At 39.9% G+C, this 20,455-nt stretch overlaps 1 protein-coding gene across 2 annotated transcripts in view; it reads left to right on the top strand.

The window, feature by feature from the left end:
• The window catches only part of PAX3 (paired box 3), a 91,912-nt gene that overhangs the window by 54,895 nt on the left and 16,562 nt on the right, over window positions 1–20,455 (top strand). For both annotated transcript variants that reach the window (XM_059927433.1, XM_059927434.1), the window contains exons 5-7: window positions 8,033–8,238; window positions 17,056–17,221; window positions 18,096–18,310. In XM_059927433.1, the coding sequence (XP_059783416.1) occupies window positions 8,033–8,238; window positions 17,056–17,221; window positions 18,096–18,310 (587 nt within the window). The remainder of the gene's footprint in view (window positions 1–8,032; window positions 8,239–17,055; window positions 17,222–18,095; window positions 18,311–20,455) is intronic.

Below are 20,455 nucleotides of genomic sequence, written 5' to 3'. Positions count from 1 at the left end.
ATTCAATGTTATTGGAACCTCAGGATCCGGGATCTTTAGGGCCATGCAGCTCAGTGCCTCGGAGGCAGCTTGGCCGTTCAGCCAGCCTCTGCTTGTCAGCCCTTATCTTAAATAAACACCCAATGGTCCATGTTGTGCATTTCAAGTCACTCTCGGGCCCTGGAGCACACGTGGCCCTCCTGGACTGCCCCCGCGGCCGGCCATATTCATAACCAATCTGTACTCTCCTCCCAGGGCAGCAGGGACTCAGGGAGTTGTTGAGTGTCAGGGTTTATTTGCGCTATTTTGATTAGCACCAACCTGGCAGGAGCTTATTTTCCTTCTAATGACCCCGTGCTGAGAGAAGGCGGCTTCCGAGGGAAGGGCTTGGGTCGGAGGGGAGGGGACCGGCGTTACGTTTCTGCAGCCCCCAAATGGGGACTGCTGGGCGGGAACAAGAGTAGGTGAATGGCTGGAGGGTCTTAATTAGATTTAGAGTTCTTAAAAAAACCTTTCCGAGAGCGAGCCCAGAATATCCTTGCCATACACTGTCCTGCTTTTTTTTTTTTTTTTTTTTGCACTTGCTAAAGATTTTTGGGCTGGCAAATTGGAGGAGAAGTTGTAGAGGCAATAAAAGCAAAACAAGTCCCCCTGACCCCACCCCCCCAAGAGGTCACTGATCAGGTTATAAACTCTCTCTCCTAGTTTATCAACGAACATGGTCACAATTACTCAAATCCTAGTTCTGAGTTAGGAATTCTGGAAAGTTCATTAGATAGCGTGAGAGTTCGTTAGGTCACACACGCTTCCTAGATCTACTTTAGGATTTTGTTGTAAATCTTTGGTTTGTTCCTTTCAGCGGGGGTCTCTTCTTTTTTTCCTTCTCTTGACGTATATACAATTTAAAAACATTAAAAAAATAATGTTGCCGATTACTTCTTAGCTTGTGAATTAATGTGGCAGAGAAGCTTCCAGGTGCTGAAGTCTCTCAACTGGCTTGGATTAACCCCTACTGTGCTTCCATTTCAACCTCCCCCTCCTCCCTCCTCTGGAAAAAAAAAAAACACCCAACCTCCCCTTTCTCATCCACTCCGGCTTTCTTTGTGTCTGCTCTCCCTGCCAGGCAGGTGTCAGAGCCCTGAATGAGGGTAAACGCTCCATTGATGGATTCCACAGATGGAGCGTGGAAATCGGTAGAATAGGCCTCGGCCACAGGCCATTTCTTGGGATCCAACAAAAGCCTCCAAATAAGTCAACAAAAATCCCAAAGATCACAAAGGGAAAATGTCATTTGTCATTTACTCTGGGTCTGTGAGGGAATATCAGACTCTTCCTGGTTTTCACCCGAGTAAACACGAGAGAGGTCATTCACATCTCTCTCAGTGTAAAAGGGCTATTTCAGATCAGAAAACAGTTAGTTGTCCCATTGTCCCCTTCGTGTTGAATGGTAAAACTCACAAACACAGGAGACATTCTACAATTAGCCAAGTAAGTACATCCAACTTCAAGTTGACCCGTTAGAGACCTCATGGGATATACTTCTGAAATACCCTCATGCTGTCTGACACAGGGTGAAACCACCTCGTGGGGCTCTTAGGCACGATTTTTATTTTTATCTTGTTCTTTCATTGGTGAAACATAGCTTTGAGTGCCGACGCTGACAGGTTTAGCTCGGAAAGGTTAGTACAGATGGGACGACCATCTGATTTGGTCTGAGGCTGTCTTAGAATAAAGGACAGATGACCAAGGAAGTTCAGCCTCGAAACCTACAGAGAGAGATTCCCCCCACCTCCTCCCGTGTCTGTAAATTGCATTGTGTTATATCTGGGGAAAACATAGAGTTTAAATGGTTGTCATGTTTTGATTCTTTAATTATTCAAACGAAAAGTCTTGCTGAGAAGAAAGACAGTGTGCCAAATGCGTGCTTGTGAATGATTTTGGTTCTCCATTTTTTGCCTGTCTCCCATCTCTGAATTATACTGGTCTGGATACCAATAATTATAGAATTCCACGTGACTAAATCCCTATAAAATTGAGGTAAGATCTCATGTATAATAGCATTAACTAGGATGAAATATTTCCTGAGGCTATAGAAGAGGTCACAAGGGGTTAACGGACAAAGACATACTCTCTAATTCTGTAATTCCTTCTTTAATTAAACTTCATGGTTGGTCCGCTGGTGGTAATACTTCTGCCTTCTCCTCCCAGTTTGATTTGTTTCCGAAGGAAGAATTTGTAATCCTATGGGGTATGATTGTTGCCTATGCTTGATCTTTTTTTTTTCTTTAAGCAGAAAATGTCCATTTTCCCAGGGTTGATTTGGGGAGTTAATGTGAGATGATTGGGATAACTAAAAATTTTGCTCCTAAGACCTAGAATTAGCTTAACATAGAAAACGAAGAAATGAACTTCTTTTAAAATTAAGAATAAAGCACAGAGTTGAAACACTCAGGCACCTGGGTGAGAGGTGACATTTTCCCAGTGATCACGCTGAGGTTTCTGCTGCATAACTTGTGAATATCCCAACAGATTTCAAGTTTTTATTCCTGCACTTTTGCCTAAAAAGAATTTGAGGTTACTTTACAGCTCTTGATATCCTTTCACTAAGGTGCCTTTAATATCAAAAAAGAAGACTTTAATAAAGATATAAGCAGAGTGATCAGTTCAACTGCTTGTGAACAATAGTATTTTCCCTATTGACCCTGGATCTTAGAACTAAGGGTCTGTGATGATTATTAATGGAGACTGCACATAGTCAGACTGACTGCTTTAATTTCTTAAATTTGTTCAATATCTTGGAAAATTGGTCCATTTCTTAGTGCTTTATTGTTGTTAAACAACTATACTTTGAATATATAAAGAATTCACTAAATATTTGTTGAATTAAATTCAACTGGGAAATTGATTTGGCGTATAATATTGATTAAACTGTTGTATTTCTGTCAATTTCATTTGGTTCTAAGAAGTTTTGAAAATTTGGGACAAATAAGAATAGTAGTGGCAATCAGCTAAATGATTTACACTGGGATTCCTGTTTTGGTGTGTTTCCGGTATTCCTCTTCAAAAGGACTGTGTGTGTGCGTGTGTATGTGTGTGTGTGTGATAAAGAAACTCAAGACCTATTTAGAACACTCCAGGCTAGATGAGAGAGAGTTCTCTGAAGTCCCATAAACCTGGGTCAAATCCCACTTTCCCAGTTGTGTGACCTGAATAACCTCTCTGAATCTTTCCTTTTTCTGTACAATGGGGTGAGTATTTACTTCACGGGTTTTTGTGTAGTTATGTAAGGAAAGGAGAGAAATTCTCCACCTCTTGGTAAGGTTTGCTCCAGGTTCATTGGTGACATTGAGTTAAACAATTGTATAAGTCAGAGAATGGATTGTGAAGGGGTTTTGGTAATAGAGTCAAAACTTTCAAATTCTGATAAGAACATGGATTGGGATAAAATCTGAGAATTTTTATGCAATTAAAACAATAAAATCTCCACTTAAAGGACCATGTATTATGTATTGATATGGATTTTCTTATGAGAACTATTCTGGAATTTCACATTAGGGGACAATATCTCTAAAGAACAGTAAAGCAAACTTTGTGAAGGCAGGTGTAGAATGTGACTGAGCAACTTAAATGTATGAAAGTCTCCCTTTAATATTAAGGCCAGACAGTATAAATAGACTGAAGAAATTGTATTTAATCTAGTTGCTATATACTGGCAATTTATTAACATTGAGATAACTGTCTTGCTAACACTTCTTGTAGTTTTCAAGTCATAGCTTAAATATTATTCACAGGAAAAAAATATAATTTCTTTCTGTCAAGCTGTCTGAAAGAAAAGCCTTGTTTTTACTTTGCTGAAATATTTAACAAGATTAGATACTTGGTATCTAGTATCGAATTTGTTCCAGTATCTTGGGTAAAGTTAAATATGTAAAATAGAACTTCAATGGATTGATTTAATTTGTGCTATTAAAATGGGATTTAAGTTTTAGGCTTGTTTTTGGTAAAATCTGAATGATTCAAATTTAGGACATTATTGTGAACTATGTTCTGTGTAAATAATACATTTTAGGGCTTCCCTGGTGGTGCAGTGGTTAAGAATCCGCCTGCCAATGCAGGGCACATGGGTTCGAGCCCTGGTCCAGGAAGATTCCACGTGCCACGGAGCAACTAAGCCCGTGCGCCACAACTACTGAGCCTGCGCGCTAGAGCCCGTGAGCCACAGCTACTGAAGCCCGCCTGCCTAGAGCACGTGCCCCGCAACAAGAGAAGCCACCATAATGAGAAGCACGTGCACTGCAACGAAGAGTAGCCCCGCTCACCGCAACTAGAGAAAGCCTGCCCGCGGCAATGAAGACCCAACGCAGCCAAAAATAAAATAAATTTTTTAAAAAACCCCAAAAATTTTAATTCTATTGAGTAGTATAAGAAATGGTAGTGTTTCCATCTTTAGAAAGAGCTAGTATTTCCTAGCTGGTAGATTAATCTAGGGTTGCTGACTGAACATTTTTTAAAGCCCACATCCTTTTGGAGTTTACAGATGGGGGAAAGTTAGAACTGACTTGTAAGGTTGCAGCTTCATCGTGTCAAAAATGATCAGTTGGTTCAGATAATTTTCTAGCAGAAAAATCAGGCAAATCGTTTCCTCAGTGTCTTTGAAATGATGCTATTTGGAGTTTTTCCTAGTTAGATGGAACCTTTGGATTGCTTTTGAATAAACAGTCTAGAAGTAAAAGTAGTAATTTGCTAGCTTGTTAAAGAAAAATTTATTTTCGGTGGTAAAGGCTGTGCTATTGAACTCAGATATTCTGAGTCTTGTTTATCACTGGTTGTTGGTGGTTCTTCATCTTTTTTTAAAAATCACAATCCTCTTTGAAAAAATTGGCAATTATTCCCTAGAAAAATTCAGGCATGCAAGTACTTGCAAGAATTTCCAAGTAATTTTCAAGGATTCACAACCCCAGCCCCAAAGCTCATCTATAAATGGTAGTTGGGTGACTCATAAGAGCAGAATTTCCATTTTAAAGATGTAAAATGGTGGCAGAGAAGTGAGTTTTGGTTCAAAACTTAATTTTTCTCCTGTACTTCTATTCATTCAGCATGTATTTATTGAGCACCTATTATGTTCCAGCAGTAATTCTAGCAATGAACAAGGCAAAGGAAGGGTCTTGAGCTCATAGAGCTTCTATTCTGGGGGATGTTAATTGTTAAGATGAAACAGTGGTCTTGACCCTCAGAATTAACTCTGGTTGGTACTTGTACATCTAAGCAGCCCCTTTTCTCCAGAAACCAGCGATGATTTTGATTAATTGACCTGACAGTGCATGGCACATCATATTTACTTGGGAGGATTTACTAGCCCCAGAGACTCCCAAAGGAAACATGAAAATTTCCGCATACTATTATCCTAATGGGATCATAGTAAGAGAAAGTGCAAGCAAGCAAAGATTTAAGGTTCTCACAGGCAGAGGAGAGATTTTGGTCAGTTCTTAAATGCTGTTGAGCTTTTCACCTGAATTCACTTTAGACAGAAAAGTCAGGGCAACAGAAACTGGAAGCATGGAAGGAAAACATTTTATAAAAATTTATTTTCTTCTTAGGGGAATGAGTAATCTGTTTCTTGGGGAGTATATTATTTATAACTGAAAAAAATACAGGTGGGAGCAATTTTTTGGATAAATTGTGGCAGAAAATATTTTATATACTTGGGAATTTTGAGGGGGAAGCGAATAATTAATCTGAAATATTCTGTAGAGAGGGTTCTCAAAGTGTCTGCCCAGGATCAGTAAAATCAGCGTCCATCACCAGGGATGTTAAAAATGCGAATTCTCAGAGCCCACCCCAGACGTATGGAATCAGAAGAGGGGACAGTCATCTGGTTTTTAACAGGTTTTTCCAGTGATTCTGATGCTCCAGAGGTTTGAGAACCACTGCCCTACAATTAGGCACAAATTATTGTTCTTTTAATTTGGTTCACGTTTATTAAAGGTATACACATGTAAGTTGTATTGGCTGCTTTTGAAGTTTATAATGCAATGAATGACATATTTCTTAGCATGTTAATACTTCTGTAAAATATTCGCATACTTAAAGTCTCTTTTTCTTTCTTTCAGTTAATACTAAAATTGCCTAAAGTAAGATTTATATTAAATTAGACCATTTTACATTAAATTAGATTACATAATTGAAAAACCAAGCATAATGGCTAACATACAGTAGAGCATTACATATTATAATTCCCTTTTGCTTTTATGTACCAGTATTGGTTTTCGTTGATTTGTCATATATATTATTAATTCACTCTCTTAATTTCACAGTATTTGAATGTGAATAAAATGTAGAAGTACTAAAATATTAGAAAACTTAAAATTATATTTGTGGGTTATTTTGGATGTGTACCTTTTGGGGCAGCTTATAATTTATACTGAAGTAAAATGAAATTTTAAATTTCTATAGGGCAGAATTAAGTTTGAGCTTAAGAGAAAAGAGAATTAGTAGTATAGGAGATACTGCATTTTAGCATTGCTTCTAGCACTTCCTGCATTTCCCCAGGTTCTACCAGCCTGAGGGTGCAGATGAGTTACCTTGACATTGACATTAGTCATCTACAGTTTTCTGGCTTTTTCTCCTCATTTGCTGACAGCACACCTCAGCCTCTTCCCCAGAGGATCCTCCAGTTATTTGGGAAGTTTTGAGAGCATTTGCATGTGTTCAGGGGCAAGGCTGTTCTGGCTCCCACGCTACACTCAGAGTCTGTGGCCTGGTAGCCCTCTGACAACCTCTGCCACTGTCCTGGGGTCCAGGCCTCTGGGAGGGGGCTGCTCTCCTACCGACAGCCCTATGTCTGGGTGCATCCTCAAGCTGAAGAACCTGCTATTGGCCAACAGGTGCTCTCTACTGTCACAACTCACAGACACCAAATTGCATCATTCATGCAAATTTCTACTTAATTTCCCAGCTCCTTCCCCTGTTTCTTGGGCACCTGCATACTAAAACTGGAAGGTCTCCTTCCTTGATGCGTGCTCATACAGGCAAATTCAAGCTTTGGTGAGGAGGGGGCCTGTAGCAAGGCTGGCTTCAGGGACATGTGGCCTATGCAGTCGCTCAGGGCCCCATGTGCAGAAGGCCCTGTGCTTAGTTTTATGCTCTGTAGTTGCCATCTTGAAATTCGTGATAACTTGTGAACACGGGGGTCCTGCATTTTTATTTTGCGTTGCGCTCCTCAAACTAGGCAGCGGTCCTAAGCCACTGCCTATCAGACCCAGACTCTGAACTTCTGTTTAGAAACAGTTTAGTAGACTATGCCTGCTTCTTCCTGAGTCTGTTCTTGAGATTTGCATTAACAATATCTAAACTCTCCTTAAAGCATTTCCTAATATCTGGCAATGAGATAGTAAATTTAACACGGTGCTTCTTATAGGAGTGGTACAGTCTACAAATTTATAGGAATCCTGCACTAGTTTACGATTATTGCCTTTTTAGATACGAAGTCAGTTTTGGAATATTAATTAAAAAAAAATCACTTTTTAACAAATTTTTTCCTGGTCTAAAAGCTGGTGAAGATTGATCAGGAACCAAATTAAATGTGATTCATTTATTAGACAAGAACGGAGTACCCATTAAAGGATAAGGACATGGGCCAGAAAAATGGAGTAAGGCCTGTCTCTGCTTTCTAAGAGCTCATAATGGGCTTAGAATGACAGATGCAGAGAGCAATTATTTCTGCCTGGGGGCCTTGGAGATGGGATAGGGGAAGAGATTAAATACCATTTAATAATGTAATACTGCAAGGAGGGGCTTTGTGTCAGTGGGAGGACATTGGGAATGTACTTTAGACTAGGATTTGAATCATTATAGCTTGGTCAGACTGGTTTTTTTTTTTTTTTCATATTTTGGCTGCTCCAAGAAGCTTGCGGGATCTCAGTTCCTTTGACCAGGTATCGAACCCGGGCCATGGCAGTGACAGTGCTGAGTCCTCAGCACTTGGCCACCAGTGAGCTCCCCAGACTTGTTTTTCGATTCACATTTGATCACTTTTTTTCTCCTGTGCTTTTAGCCTCGGCACCCCAATCAGATGAAGGCTCGGACATCGACTCTGAACCAGATTTACCGCTCAAGAGGAAACAGCGCAGGAGCCGGACCACCTTCACAGCAGAGCAGCTTGAAGAACTGGAACGGGCTTTTGAGAGAACTCACTATCCTGATATTTACACCAGGGAGGAACTGGCCCAGAGGGCAAAGCTCACCGAGGCCCGAGTACAGGTACTGGCGTCCAAACATCCCCGTCCTGCTTAAACCCACACAGGAAACAAGAGTGTCTTCTCCTCTAAAGCATATTTCAGACCAAGAAAGTAAATATATCAGGAATGGTCCTTCATTGTGAATGGCAGCCTCTCACATTATAAAGTTCTTCCTTTCTCTCTCATTTCTTTCCTTCATATTTCGCCTTGTCGTGATAACGACATCATGACCTCCTTTTCCGTTTTATTGCATGTGCTTGGTCCAAGCACCTCCTGCCAACACCCCCCTCGCCCCCTGCCCCGCCATCTCCCCCAAGGTATGTCTGTGGTATACAGCAACATATTACTTTGCTAACCAGTCAGAAAGTTTTCCTTTTCCTGTTAATAGGTTGATAAGTCCAATTAAATTTATTGATGTGATGGCTATATTTGGCTTCTTTTCTATCACATTATTTGATACAAGTATTTTATATGTATAGACTTAAAACTGTGGTCCATTTAATTAGCTTTCTTTGTATTCTTAGTCTTTTTTTTTGTATTTATGAAAGTATACGTTCTTATTTTAGACTTTGGTTGTCATTACGAGGAGAATGTAATTATATCAGATACATCACACAGAAGGGTGTCAATTCACATTATTTATTCATCATTTCAGGAATCCTTGTTATGTACCAAGCACTGTATAGACTTTGGGGGTGGTACATAGATAAAAGCAAAATTTTGAGTGGTTACTCTGTGCCAGGCACTGTTCTAAATGCTTTATAAGAATTAATTCATTTACTCACCATTAAAACCCTAGGTTGGTGCTATTAATATCCCCAATTTATAGATGAGGAAACTGAGACTCAGACTATTTAAGTAGCTACCCAAAGTCATGTAGCTAGTAAGTGATCGAGGTAATTGGATTCCATACACTTCCTCCCTATAGCCTTTCAATTATGAAGATGTGCAAAGTTATATAAGGTAAAATCCCCTCCTTTAAGTCTAGAAGCATTTCAAGTAACTATATTATTTAAAGAACATCTTAAATTATCCTTTCAACTCAGAAGTGTTCTGAACCCTCTGGAAAGGCTACTTTGGTGTAATATGTTTCTATTGAGTGATAGAATAATCTTTCATTATGAATAATGAACTTTCTTCTCAAGGTAGTAAAGCATGGTTGGAAAGATTACAAATGCCTCAGGGTATCCTGGAACCCCTTACTGCCCCAGGAGTGAAGTTACCTTATCTGGAAATGTCATGTTATTACCAGATACTTGACGTTCACAGTTAGAGTGAGGCTGGGGACTCAGCAGTGAACTAGGCAGTTGATGTGGTCTCCAGATTGATCGACACTTTCCCATAAGCATGTAACTACCTCTCCTATCACAGACTATTTTGGAATAGTCTCTTGTAGCCTGCAGAGCCAAGTCAGAGGGATTGTTTTCTTCAACTTGAATTTCTTTCTGATCATCACAATGCTAGGAAAGTCAAGGAACACTAAGATGAATTAAGACCAATTTCTCAAGGAACTAGTGTTTAATGGGTAATAAAGTAAACGCATAAATAATTTAAAAACAAAGCCGAGATGATAAGTGCGTTAGAGCTGAAGTGCAGTGAGAGTCGAGAAGAGGAAAGGGTGAGATCTTACTGGAGTAAACAAGAGGGGCTCATGAAGAAGGGAGGGTTCAGATGGCCTTTTGAGTTTAGATAGATATTCATTGAACAGGGAGTTTGGGAGAGTATTTTAGTAATACAGAGTAATGAGCAAAAGCACAAAGACTCGGAAGCACATGAGTTGCATATCAGATGACCTTTCATTTTTCACTCTAGTCATGTTGAGAACACAGTGAATAGTTCAATTTGGTTAAGGGTAGGGAGTGTTAGGGTGGCAGGAAGGAATATGATTGATTGAAAATCTATTTGCTCTCTTTGTATTCTTAGTGTTTATTTTTTGGTGCTTATGAAAATGTTCATTCTTAACTTTGGCTATCATTATGGGGAGAGTATGATTATATCAGGTATAACATACAGAAGTGTGTCAATTCATGTTACTCACTCATCATTTCAGGAATCCTTGTTATGTACCAGGCACTCTGTGGCATTTAGGGGTGGTACATAGACAACAGCAAACTTTTGAGTGGTTTCTGAAGTAGGTCAGTGGCAGTGGGAATGGAAAGGAGAGAACTGCCTTGAAAGGTGGAATATAGGCAACTGGTTGTGTGAGCTGGAGGTGGGTGCAAAGGGGAGTGTAGGGAAGAGTCACAGATGCACGGGGGTTTGCAACACAAATGTTTTACAGCTGGAGCTATTCAATCCCTCTACCTATTACATTGGGATATAGTGCTGCTTCCCAGAAATGACCACCACTAACCACAAATCATGATGATATTTATATATGTATATATAAATATCACGTTATTTTATAGTGATATATACAGTGTATGTATTATAATATATATAATAATGCTACAAATATTACATATGTCAAATCTATTTGCTTTTATTATAGTTCTGTGATCACCTGGTTTAAATGTAAAGTGCGGTCCATTCATTCTTCCATTCTTCTGGCCAACCTTTATTGAGTGCCCACTCTATTCCAGGATCTGGTCCTTAACCTCTCTGGCTGGCCAAGCCCACATACTGGGTCTGTCCTTAAGATAGATTGAAGATCAGTTCTGAACTCAGAGTCAAAAAATAAACATTGGCTGTAAAGACATCAAACAAAGAGAGTGATGGAAAATTGAAAAGAGTGTCCTGTGTTGCTCTACCTTGTTTGTTGTTGTTTTTGCCAAAGGCAAGGATGGGGGGACAGAGTTAATCTCAACCGCATGCAGCTTGTGCAGTGCCCGGCACTCGCATCTGGCTCAGTGAATGTCAGAGGAGAATAAGAATGGCCCATTAACTTCCAGAGGACATGGGATCAAACCAATAAAGAGTGGTTCATATTTTTCTATACAGTGACCTCCTCTCCAAAGCGGGGCCCTCATTAACCTAACAGCTGTCCTAATGTGGCTTTAACCCGGTGACTCTTTACATTCCTTATGGCTTCATTAGTTCCCTTGAGACACATCACGTCTTGCACCACAGCTATGATCTACAGCCTAACAAATTCCCTACAACACCCGGCATATGGATCTTTTACTTAACCCAGCAGGAAAAAGAAGGGAGTAGTTAATCACTGATTAAAATGCCAGAACAAAATCCTTTAGTTTTTAGAAGGATCTGGGAAAGCAGTAGCAAAGTCAACTCAGTTTGAGTGATAGCCAGAGAGTGTGAGTTATTTTAATTTGGGGCACCTGGGAAAACCCAGCACCAAACCCCCCCACCCCCCAAAAAAACCCCAAATGTGTCTACATTCCTTTTTTTTTTCCTCCCAGAGGGGGGAGAAAAAAACTTCTAAACCCTTCTGGATAAAAATGAGACTAAAGCTTTAATAAATTAGACCTATGTCAGTATTCCATAAAAATTTGTTTAGACGGTAGCTATGTTATATTTATCAGAGCCAAATCTGAGTACACAATCTAAGAATTATTGTACAGCAAAGACTAATTTGCCTAATTCACCTCCTGGATAGCTGTTATTATGCAAATAATGGCAAGCACTAAAGTTTTGTAAGGAAGGATGACTTGCAGACATTTATGATGTGTAAAAGTTTTAGTAAATATTCCACCTGAAACTCCAATAAGTAGGCAAGTATCGTTCTCTTACCACCCAGGTAATGGAAGACAGGAAAGGAAGCTGCTTGTGGAAAAGCATTTAACTAGGAGTCAGAAGATGTGGGTTTTGGTCTCAGCTTTGCCAAAAGTGTTTTGTTGAGCAAGTCACAATTTTGCTGTAATCCTGCTGGACTTCAGGTTTTTAAAAATTTAAATATAAATTTGAAAATATGGGGTTTAGATCAGATGATCTTAGTCTGGGTCCATGGATGACCAGGATAATCATGGATGGACTTCAGGAGATCTGGGAAACTTGAGATTTGTGCGCAAATGTTGTGCCTTTGCCTGTGTGTGTGTGTGTGTGTGTGTGTGTGTGTGTGTGTACACAAGTGTTAAATAGGGAGAGGGCCCCTAGCTCTCATCATATTCCCCAAAATCACCACCCCCTGTTCTTTCTTTCTTTCTTTTTTTTTTTTGGCCATACCACTCAGCTTATGGGATTTTAGTTCCCCGACTAGGGATTGAACCCAGGCCCTCAGCAGTGAGACCGTGGAGTCCTAACCACTGGACTGCCAGGGAAATCCCCCCCCCACCCCGTTCTTTCCTTTAATTAAAAACCCCTAGGATGCACGATCTCTCAGGACCCTTATAGCATCAGTAATTTGTGATCCTCAGGGAAACCCAGTGGTGGTTCAAAGCCATGTAACAGATCTATATAGTTTAAAAGTTAAGATAGGTACGGAATATTGGCTCTGAACTCCATAATGAAGCAAAAATGTGGTCATCCTACAATTCTCTGCAGGAGTTTGCTCTTGGGATGTAAAAAGATGCAGTTAAGTATGCTTTCATGTGTGTCGTGATCCTCTGACATTCACAGGAGCATGGCATTTCTCCTCATCAGTCTTGCTCATCCTTTGCCCAACCTGCTCTCCATACAGCGGTCAAGGCCTGGTAGCAGCAATGGTAAGAGGGCTGGGCGGGTGTGACATGGGAGAGAGGCAGTGGAGTGAGTGAGAAGGTCCAGGGAATAAGCAGCTTGTCCTGAATTTACCTACTTGGAAAGTACTGTAATTGGCACTTTAGTATCAGCTCTAGTATTAATGAAACATTTTATAATCTTGTTGTGAATTCTCTTTCTAAGGATTAATGATTACATTTTCTTCCCATGTTTTAAATGGCATTTGAAATAACCCATCTGGAACAATGTAGGTTAGATTGCCTTTGAGGACCACACCAAAAATGTGAACCAGTAATTTATTGATGGGCAAAATTAGGCTTACACCATGGGACAATTAACACTAATCCATGAACCTTGGAAGCAATTTGGACCTAAGTCTCCATTCAAGCCAAACTGGCTTTCAATTATTTGAGGTGTTATTTGGGTACTTTCCTGTTTGCTCAGGGGCACAAAAGGCTTTGGCCGTAGACCAGAGAGCTTAGAAAAGAAAGCAAGCCTCTAATTCTTGGATTTCTCAGTGTGACGTTTGTATTTAATAACTAACATTTACTGAACACAGTATCTCTCAGGTATTTTGCAAGCTTTGATTGTATTGTCTCATTTAACTGATTATATTGTCTCATTTAATCTTGTGAAGGAGTTTTTTATTTCTCCCATTTAGCAGATGAGAAAACAGAGACCCACAGGTATTATGCAAATTGTTCAAGATCACAGAGGTAGTGAGGGATGGGGAAAGGTGGGATTCAACTATTGCCTGGTCTGCACTGCTCCCATGTGAATGAAAAGTATTACCGTATTTCTTAAAATATTAAGTTTTTTTACAACTTTCATTGTTGAGAACAAATTGGTACTTATTTTACTCGTGAAGAGAAAAATTTATAAAAACCTATTCCTTTGTGATTCATTACCCTTTTTCCCTAGTTATCATGATGTTGTATTTTAAATTTTGCTTCAAAAAAATCATTGGATATTATATTACTCCAGAATGGATCTAAATATCATTTCCAAAAGCGTGAATATGACTTTGTAGAAGGGCTCTGAAGAGAGACGTACAAGTAGGGAAAGATCCAGGGAGCAGGTGAAAATCAACCAGGCTGCAGTTCATCAAATGAAGTAAAACCTTGGTGCGAGGGAAGGTTCTGATGTAGTGTGATATTATACAGGCAATTGTAAGCAATTAACCATGCCTGGTAGTAGTTATTCAGCAATGTATGTCTCCTGCCCCACTTTCTTACCATGCTAAGTGTGATGTGGAAGGCCAGGTAATGCTGCGTGGGGAGAGTGAACTCACATTGAATTAGAGATCGTAGAATGACATTTAATAGGTAGATAGCTTGGTAAAACTTGTTCTTTCTGCCCTTCTGGCTAAGACATTGGTGGAACACTCATATTCCCCTCCAGAACATCAAAGGCCAGTTTGTCTCTGTTGCAATTGCTACTCTTTTCAAAACAGAGTTTCTCGTGATAGTAACAACTGAATCATAGATGCCTTCCACCCATTTTAGATGAACTTCTTCAGTATTCTGCACTTACACATGCCATTCAGTAGATTATTCCTTGATTGTCTGTTAGGAATTAGAGAGACAATATTGGAAGAGTTGGGTAGGACTTCTGAGGGCCAAGGGAATGTCTTTCAGTCAAAGATGGGCTAATAACAGTACCCCAGGATCACTGTGCTTAGCCAGTTTGGGTACTTAAAATGAAGGTGATTTCAAGGGCATTTTTTTTTTCTATGAAAAATAGATGTTTATGAGTTTCAAAGCATAAAGAAGGCAAGGGCCATTTCCCATTTTGCAACTTCAGTATATTTTTCCTTTAGTGCTTCTTTTGACAGTTTCAGCTGGTTCTAGGAGATGCAGAGGCTGGCAGGGGCAAGATGATAGAAAAATCTTGTTAAATGGCCAGAGACAGGCAGCTCCGTCTTCAGTAAGCCCTGCTTCCCTCAGGAATAGCCCTCTGGATTTATTTAGCCTAAATTTAAACAACATTTAAATTCCTTCCTTTAGGAAACTCTTAAACCTCCTATTGAAGGTTTGTTTTTCAGTAAAGATTTGCTTCCCAACGATTTCTCTTCATCTTATATTGTAGTTAAAATATATACTGTATTGTAAACTATAAGAATCTTTATCCAACTCCTGGTAGGTTTATTCTATGTCATCAATATTTACTTGTATTATTTTGGAAAAATGGAAATAAACCCCCAAAACTTTATACCCCTAGCCTTTTGGATTTAATGTTTTGAAGGGATTTGTAGTTATGATGTTTCTTCTAATTTATTACCTGAGCAAAGACATTTTTGATTTAAAGAATTGGGTTATGGAGGAGTTAGCATGAATGTAAGTCAAAAGTAGGTTAAGACTGATGGAGTAACCAGGAAGAGCCCACCCAGTGGATAAATCAAATTTGGTTTACTTATCTAAAAGTTACAGCAGGAAGTTGGCACAGAGAGATTGGCAACATGCTCTGATAATGTCAGAAGTGCAGGCTTCTGAGTTCTTCATAAGGCATCTCATCAGTAGATTTGAAGACAGTAAGTCTGAATGAGTGAAGTCAAATCAGAACTTTTGGAAATTCAACTCTCCTTCCAGCCTAGTCCATAAAGCTGAAGATGCACTGCACATGGGTTGGTCTAGATAAGTGTGGGGAGGAAAAAAAAAAAAAAAAAATCACCTGAGCCAGGTGTGCCTCATTAATCTGGAGGTTTTATACTATAAAATATGACACAGTGTGTGGTATAGTACAGTGCATTCAGGTATGAAAACAACCCTAATTTCTTACCCCCAGCCTCCTCAGGCTAACCAGCTTGTTCCAAGCACTTCCCTGAAAACAGTTTTCTTACCCTGATGCCTTTGGGAGTCCTGGTAACAGACGCTTAGGCTTGCAATGAGAAAGCACAATTGATGCAGACCTGAAATTGAGTGCTGTCAATGGTTCTATTATCCCAGGTGGCAATTTATTAAGTTAAGTAAAACTCTAATTCAATTATGTATCAACATGGGAAAATATTGACTTCCCTTCTTTTCCTGTTGGAAACTTAAGGAGTATTAAATGTTAGTGTTCTGAGGAAGTTCAAACAGCTTTCCTTACAACTGTCTTGCATCATGGTTAGAGATGACCAAACTCTTTTCCAGACAAATGCTTGGGTGACTGGCAAAAGTTTAAGCAGATGCCTTGGCAAAGTATCTGTTAAACTGGGCTTTCTTGCTGCAGAAGGGAGACATTCCTCTCTCCACTCTTTTAAAAATTTTGTGACTTGAAATTTACATTTAAGTTGTATAATTGATAACTTTGTTCTATAAGGAAATCAAGTCTCAACTTTTCTTAGACATGCTGGTCTCTTGTATCTCTTCCAAGTGGCGTGACCACTTTTCGAAATCATATCCAAGCTTTAAAAGGAGTTGAAACTTCGTCTCCACTCTAAACTTCTACTGATTTCTCTGCATTTTCAAACATGGAGTTTCTACCTCCTGTGAGCAGTTATTTTGGTGACCTTGATTACTCTGTGAGTTCCTAGAGGAGGAGACAGTAAGCTACTTGAGCTCAGGGGTCCTATCTTATCCACCCCTTTAGCCCTCTGTTAAAAAGACAGGTGCTTATAGCGGCTGTTGAAAGAAATAATAAATAAACCCACTATTTAAAAGAGCTTCATAGATAAAATGCTTTCCTTTCTTGAAGTACTTACCTCTTCAGCATCTATTTCCATGAAGATCAGCACAATGTCTCACACTTTGGAAGGGATGGTAAAATAGCTCCATTTATCCTTCTGGTTAATTTATATGACTTTCCAGGAATTGTGCACATAATGTCCATAGAAATACAAACACATTGATAAGACTATAAAAAACAAGGGTTCGTGTGATAGGTAAGACCAAATTAGGACACATGTCACGCGGGGGCCAAACAGACTCCTGGATCCTCTCCATTATGCTGCGGTACATGAAGGTGGGAGGGTGCTTATGGTGATGGCAGGGAGTTCCCGTGGTTCCCATCCCTGCTTAGCCATCCCTCCCCATGGTCACCCCCGGGCTCGTGGGGGCTCTGCAGGACCATGGAAGGCCCTCTGCTGACCCCTGACATCTAATTCTCCTTTCTTCCCTGACAATACAACCCAGAAGGTGGAGGGCTCTTGTGTCTATTTGCCCTGTCAGTAAGGGGCCTTTAATCTGTTTTAGCATGAAAAATTCATTAAGACTGTACTATTATTTCATCAGTGAAATCCTCAAATTTTAAATTAAATCCATAGGTCTGGTTTAGCAACCGCCGTGCAAGATGGAGGAAGCAGGCTGGGGCCAATCAACTGATGGCTTTCAACCATCTCATTCCGGGGGGATTCCCTCCCACGGCCATGCCGACTCTGCCAACATACCAGCTGTCCGAGACCTCTTACCAGCCCACAGCTATTCCACAAGGTATGGAGGAATGGAGTCGGGGGTTGAGATGCAACTCCCAATCTTGTTCCTTGCTGCTTAATTTATGCAGTGAAATCTTCTGCCGGTGTCCTTGTGGCTGTTTGTATGTTCATTACATCAGGTTGTCCTGAAAGTATTGATACCTGTCACATTTCAGAAACATAGCTTGTTCTGTGACCTGTCTGAATCTCTTTAGATAAACTGTGTTGTAATATAATACTGTTTCAGTATGTTAAAACAGAACAAAACAGCATCCCTACATAAGCATGCAATTTGCTTTTCATTTGTTAAAACTTCACATTTATACTCCAGTCTGCAATTAACTGAAGTTCTGTGATGGCTCCTAACTGCAGTAGGAATAGAGGGAAGGTAAGCTTTGATAAAAAGTCCCTCTGTCTTAGCGCATAGGGGTGAATGGGATAAATGATAAAACTAAATTAGTTTGCATTATGAAAGATAGCATTGCAGGCATTCGAAACTATACTGTCACACTAATGTTCAGGTGCTTTGGAAGTATATTTGATAAGAAACTTGAGACTTGCAATTCTTACATGGGTTAATCCTCACATTGATTAATAACATTCACTACCAAAACAGGTTTGTTCGCACTGTTGATGTGATTTCTGAATTTCTGTTCTGGGTGAGTGTGCGTTGAAAGTATGTAGATAAATTATGTCCTTGCACATATGTGCGGAGATGTGGCTGTATTTGTTATGAGGGGCTCTAGACCTGCGTGTCAAGAAGGGCAGTTTGAAATGTACATGTGGCTGACCAGGATATAGTGCTGATGGCTTGGTGACTGTGAACTTTTGTACCGAACTTTCTCTGCTGGCCTCCAGCCGAGATTTATGGCTGATGACCTTCTTCCTTGCAGCCGTGTCGGATCCCAGCAGCACGGTCCACAGACCTCAGCCGCTTCCTCCAAGCACTGTACACCAAAGCACTATTCCTTCCACCCCGGACAGCAGCTCTGCCTACTGCCTCTCCAGCACCAGGCATGGATTTTCCAGCTATACAGACAGCTTTGTGCCTCCATCCGGGCCCTCCAACCCCATGAACCCCGCCATTGGCAATGGCCTTTCACCTCAGGTCAGTCCCGTGTTTCCAGACAGACGATTTGCTGTATACCAGAACCAAATAGTCAATTCCCCGAGGCAGTCATATAATGAATTGCCAAATTTAAACCATAATGTATTCTTTATACAAGCCACATGATTTCAGTTTTCTAGTTTCCTTTCTCTCCACCCTTCCTACGGGCTGTATCAAAAGTTGTAGCTTAGACTTAAAATCCTAGTGACTTTTAATGTAATCACGGAGATTTTATGTTATACTTAGTTGTCAAGGCATTCATCTTCTCCACTCCTTGTTCTGGGTTTTGGGTAAGAGGTTCACACACATTATTTTTTAAATGGTATTTGGTCAGCTGATAGGGTTGTGAGCAAGAACACTTAATAAGAAAACACCAAAGCTTTTATACAATATTTGGAGAGGAGGTTAACAAGTTGTGTGGAGAGAGACCCAGCTGATGACTACAGAACTCTAGGATAAATGAGTTATAAATGCACAAATTAGGAGAATTACCGCTCTTTGGGAATATATAGATATTTGAATGTTGTAATTGTTTTTCTAATTTGCATTGGACTCTGAGCTTTTCTTGAGAGATTATATTAATAAATTGCCTTGATAATTGCATGTCAGAGGGTTGGTTAAATTTCCTACATGTGGCATCTGTCTGAGGTTGACATTATTAGCAGTTGTTTAAATACAGATCACTTGATTTTATTAGAGAGCACTTGGCCCAGGTGGTGAGGAGAGCTGCCCGCTGAATTTGGAGAAATGTCACGAAGGGGTTGCAATCTATAATTGCCATCGAGAATCTCTTCAGGGCTGAGAGTGAGAGTTTTAACAGCTTTATCTTTTCTTAACCCCCTTTTTTCCTCTTGGTGGTTAGAAAAACAGAGAGAAGCTCAGAATGACACAAATGAAAAGTGAAAAGACAATTATACTCAATTACACACTAATCACTGACTATCACTGCTGCCTAAACACCAAGAGGGCATTCTAATAGGCAGAAAATGAGATTTTAATGGCACAAAGGGTGGCCAAAATAACGACTCATATATCTTCGCCTTCTTCGTTTTCTTCAACTTGTGGTTTGCGTCTTGGGAGTGGAGTTCCTGGGCTCTGCACAACGTTGATAACTCTGAGCAGCTGAAAAGTTCAAAGCCGTTGGAGTTGAAAAGAATGAATAGCAAAGGCAATGAAATAAACATTTCTGCCTAAAGGCAAAAGTTCATAAATCCTTTTTTGTAACAGTGAATGTAATTAAGTTTCATAGATTCCTATAGCACATCCTGGGATAAAAAATAAGAGGTGGCTTTAAGCCTCAGCTGAAAAATAACAACATGAAAACAATGGACGTGCTTCCTACAGGACTTTAATACATTTAGTTTCCAAGTGCTGGCATCTGTGAATGTGATTTTGCATGAAAATCATGGATTTATATTAATAGATTCAGCTTTAAATGTCTGGATCTATAGCATAGAAGCTTCTTCCACAGTTTAGAAGTAACATCAGAAGTAGTTATCTCTGCAGTTTTATAAGTCATTTGGGGCCATAGAAGAGCTTTTTATGAACATGATTTAGTTGAAAGTTTGCATAAAAGTAAACTTCAGCTCGAACCACTTCTGTAAGGTGAGACCCAGGATTCTTTTGGCATTTCTCAGTGTTCGAGCATAATAAAAATAATGACACGAACCTGTATTCTCTAAGGGAAGCTCCTAGTTTCTTGTATTATAGATGTCTGCACTTGTATGTTATAAGAAGTATAAGTGTATTCTACTGTGTTATATAAGTGGAGGTACTAGCACTTGACCTTGAAACTGTTAATCCTTGATTTCAAGAAGCCTGGCTATGATTCCAGAGTTGGCGGTAGGGTGGGAATCATTCCAATATCAAGCCATGGAAAATTCCACAGGCAACTTCTCCTGTATTTCTTTACTATGCTCTTACACATTATGTTAACTCCTCACTTATTAAATTGCAAATATCCAGGACCTTTTGCGTTTCTACCATATATTTCCTCCTCAGCCCACGACTAGGAACCCATGTTGTGTGAGTTCTTGTAGCATCTCCAGTGAGTTAGAAAAGAAACGAATAATATGAAGCTCCTCCTTATTTCCTTAGGCAAAGTTGGAGAAAAAAAGGCTGACTGAGTCAATATCTTGCCAGACA

Source organism: Balaenoptera ricei, chromosome 7 (assembly GCF_028023285.1).
Source record: "Balaenoptera ricei isolate mBalRic1 chromosome 7, mBalRic1.hap2, whole genome shotgun sequence".
NCBI classification, from domain to species: domain Eukaryota; kingdom Metazoa; phylum Chordata; class Mammalia; order Artiodactyla; family Balaenopteridae; genus Balaenoptera; species Balaenoptera ricei.
This window is presented reverse-complemented; position numbering and strand designations above follow the sequence as displayed.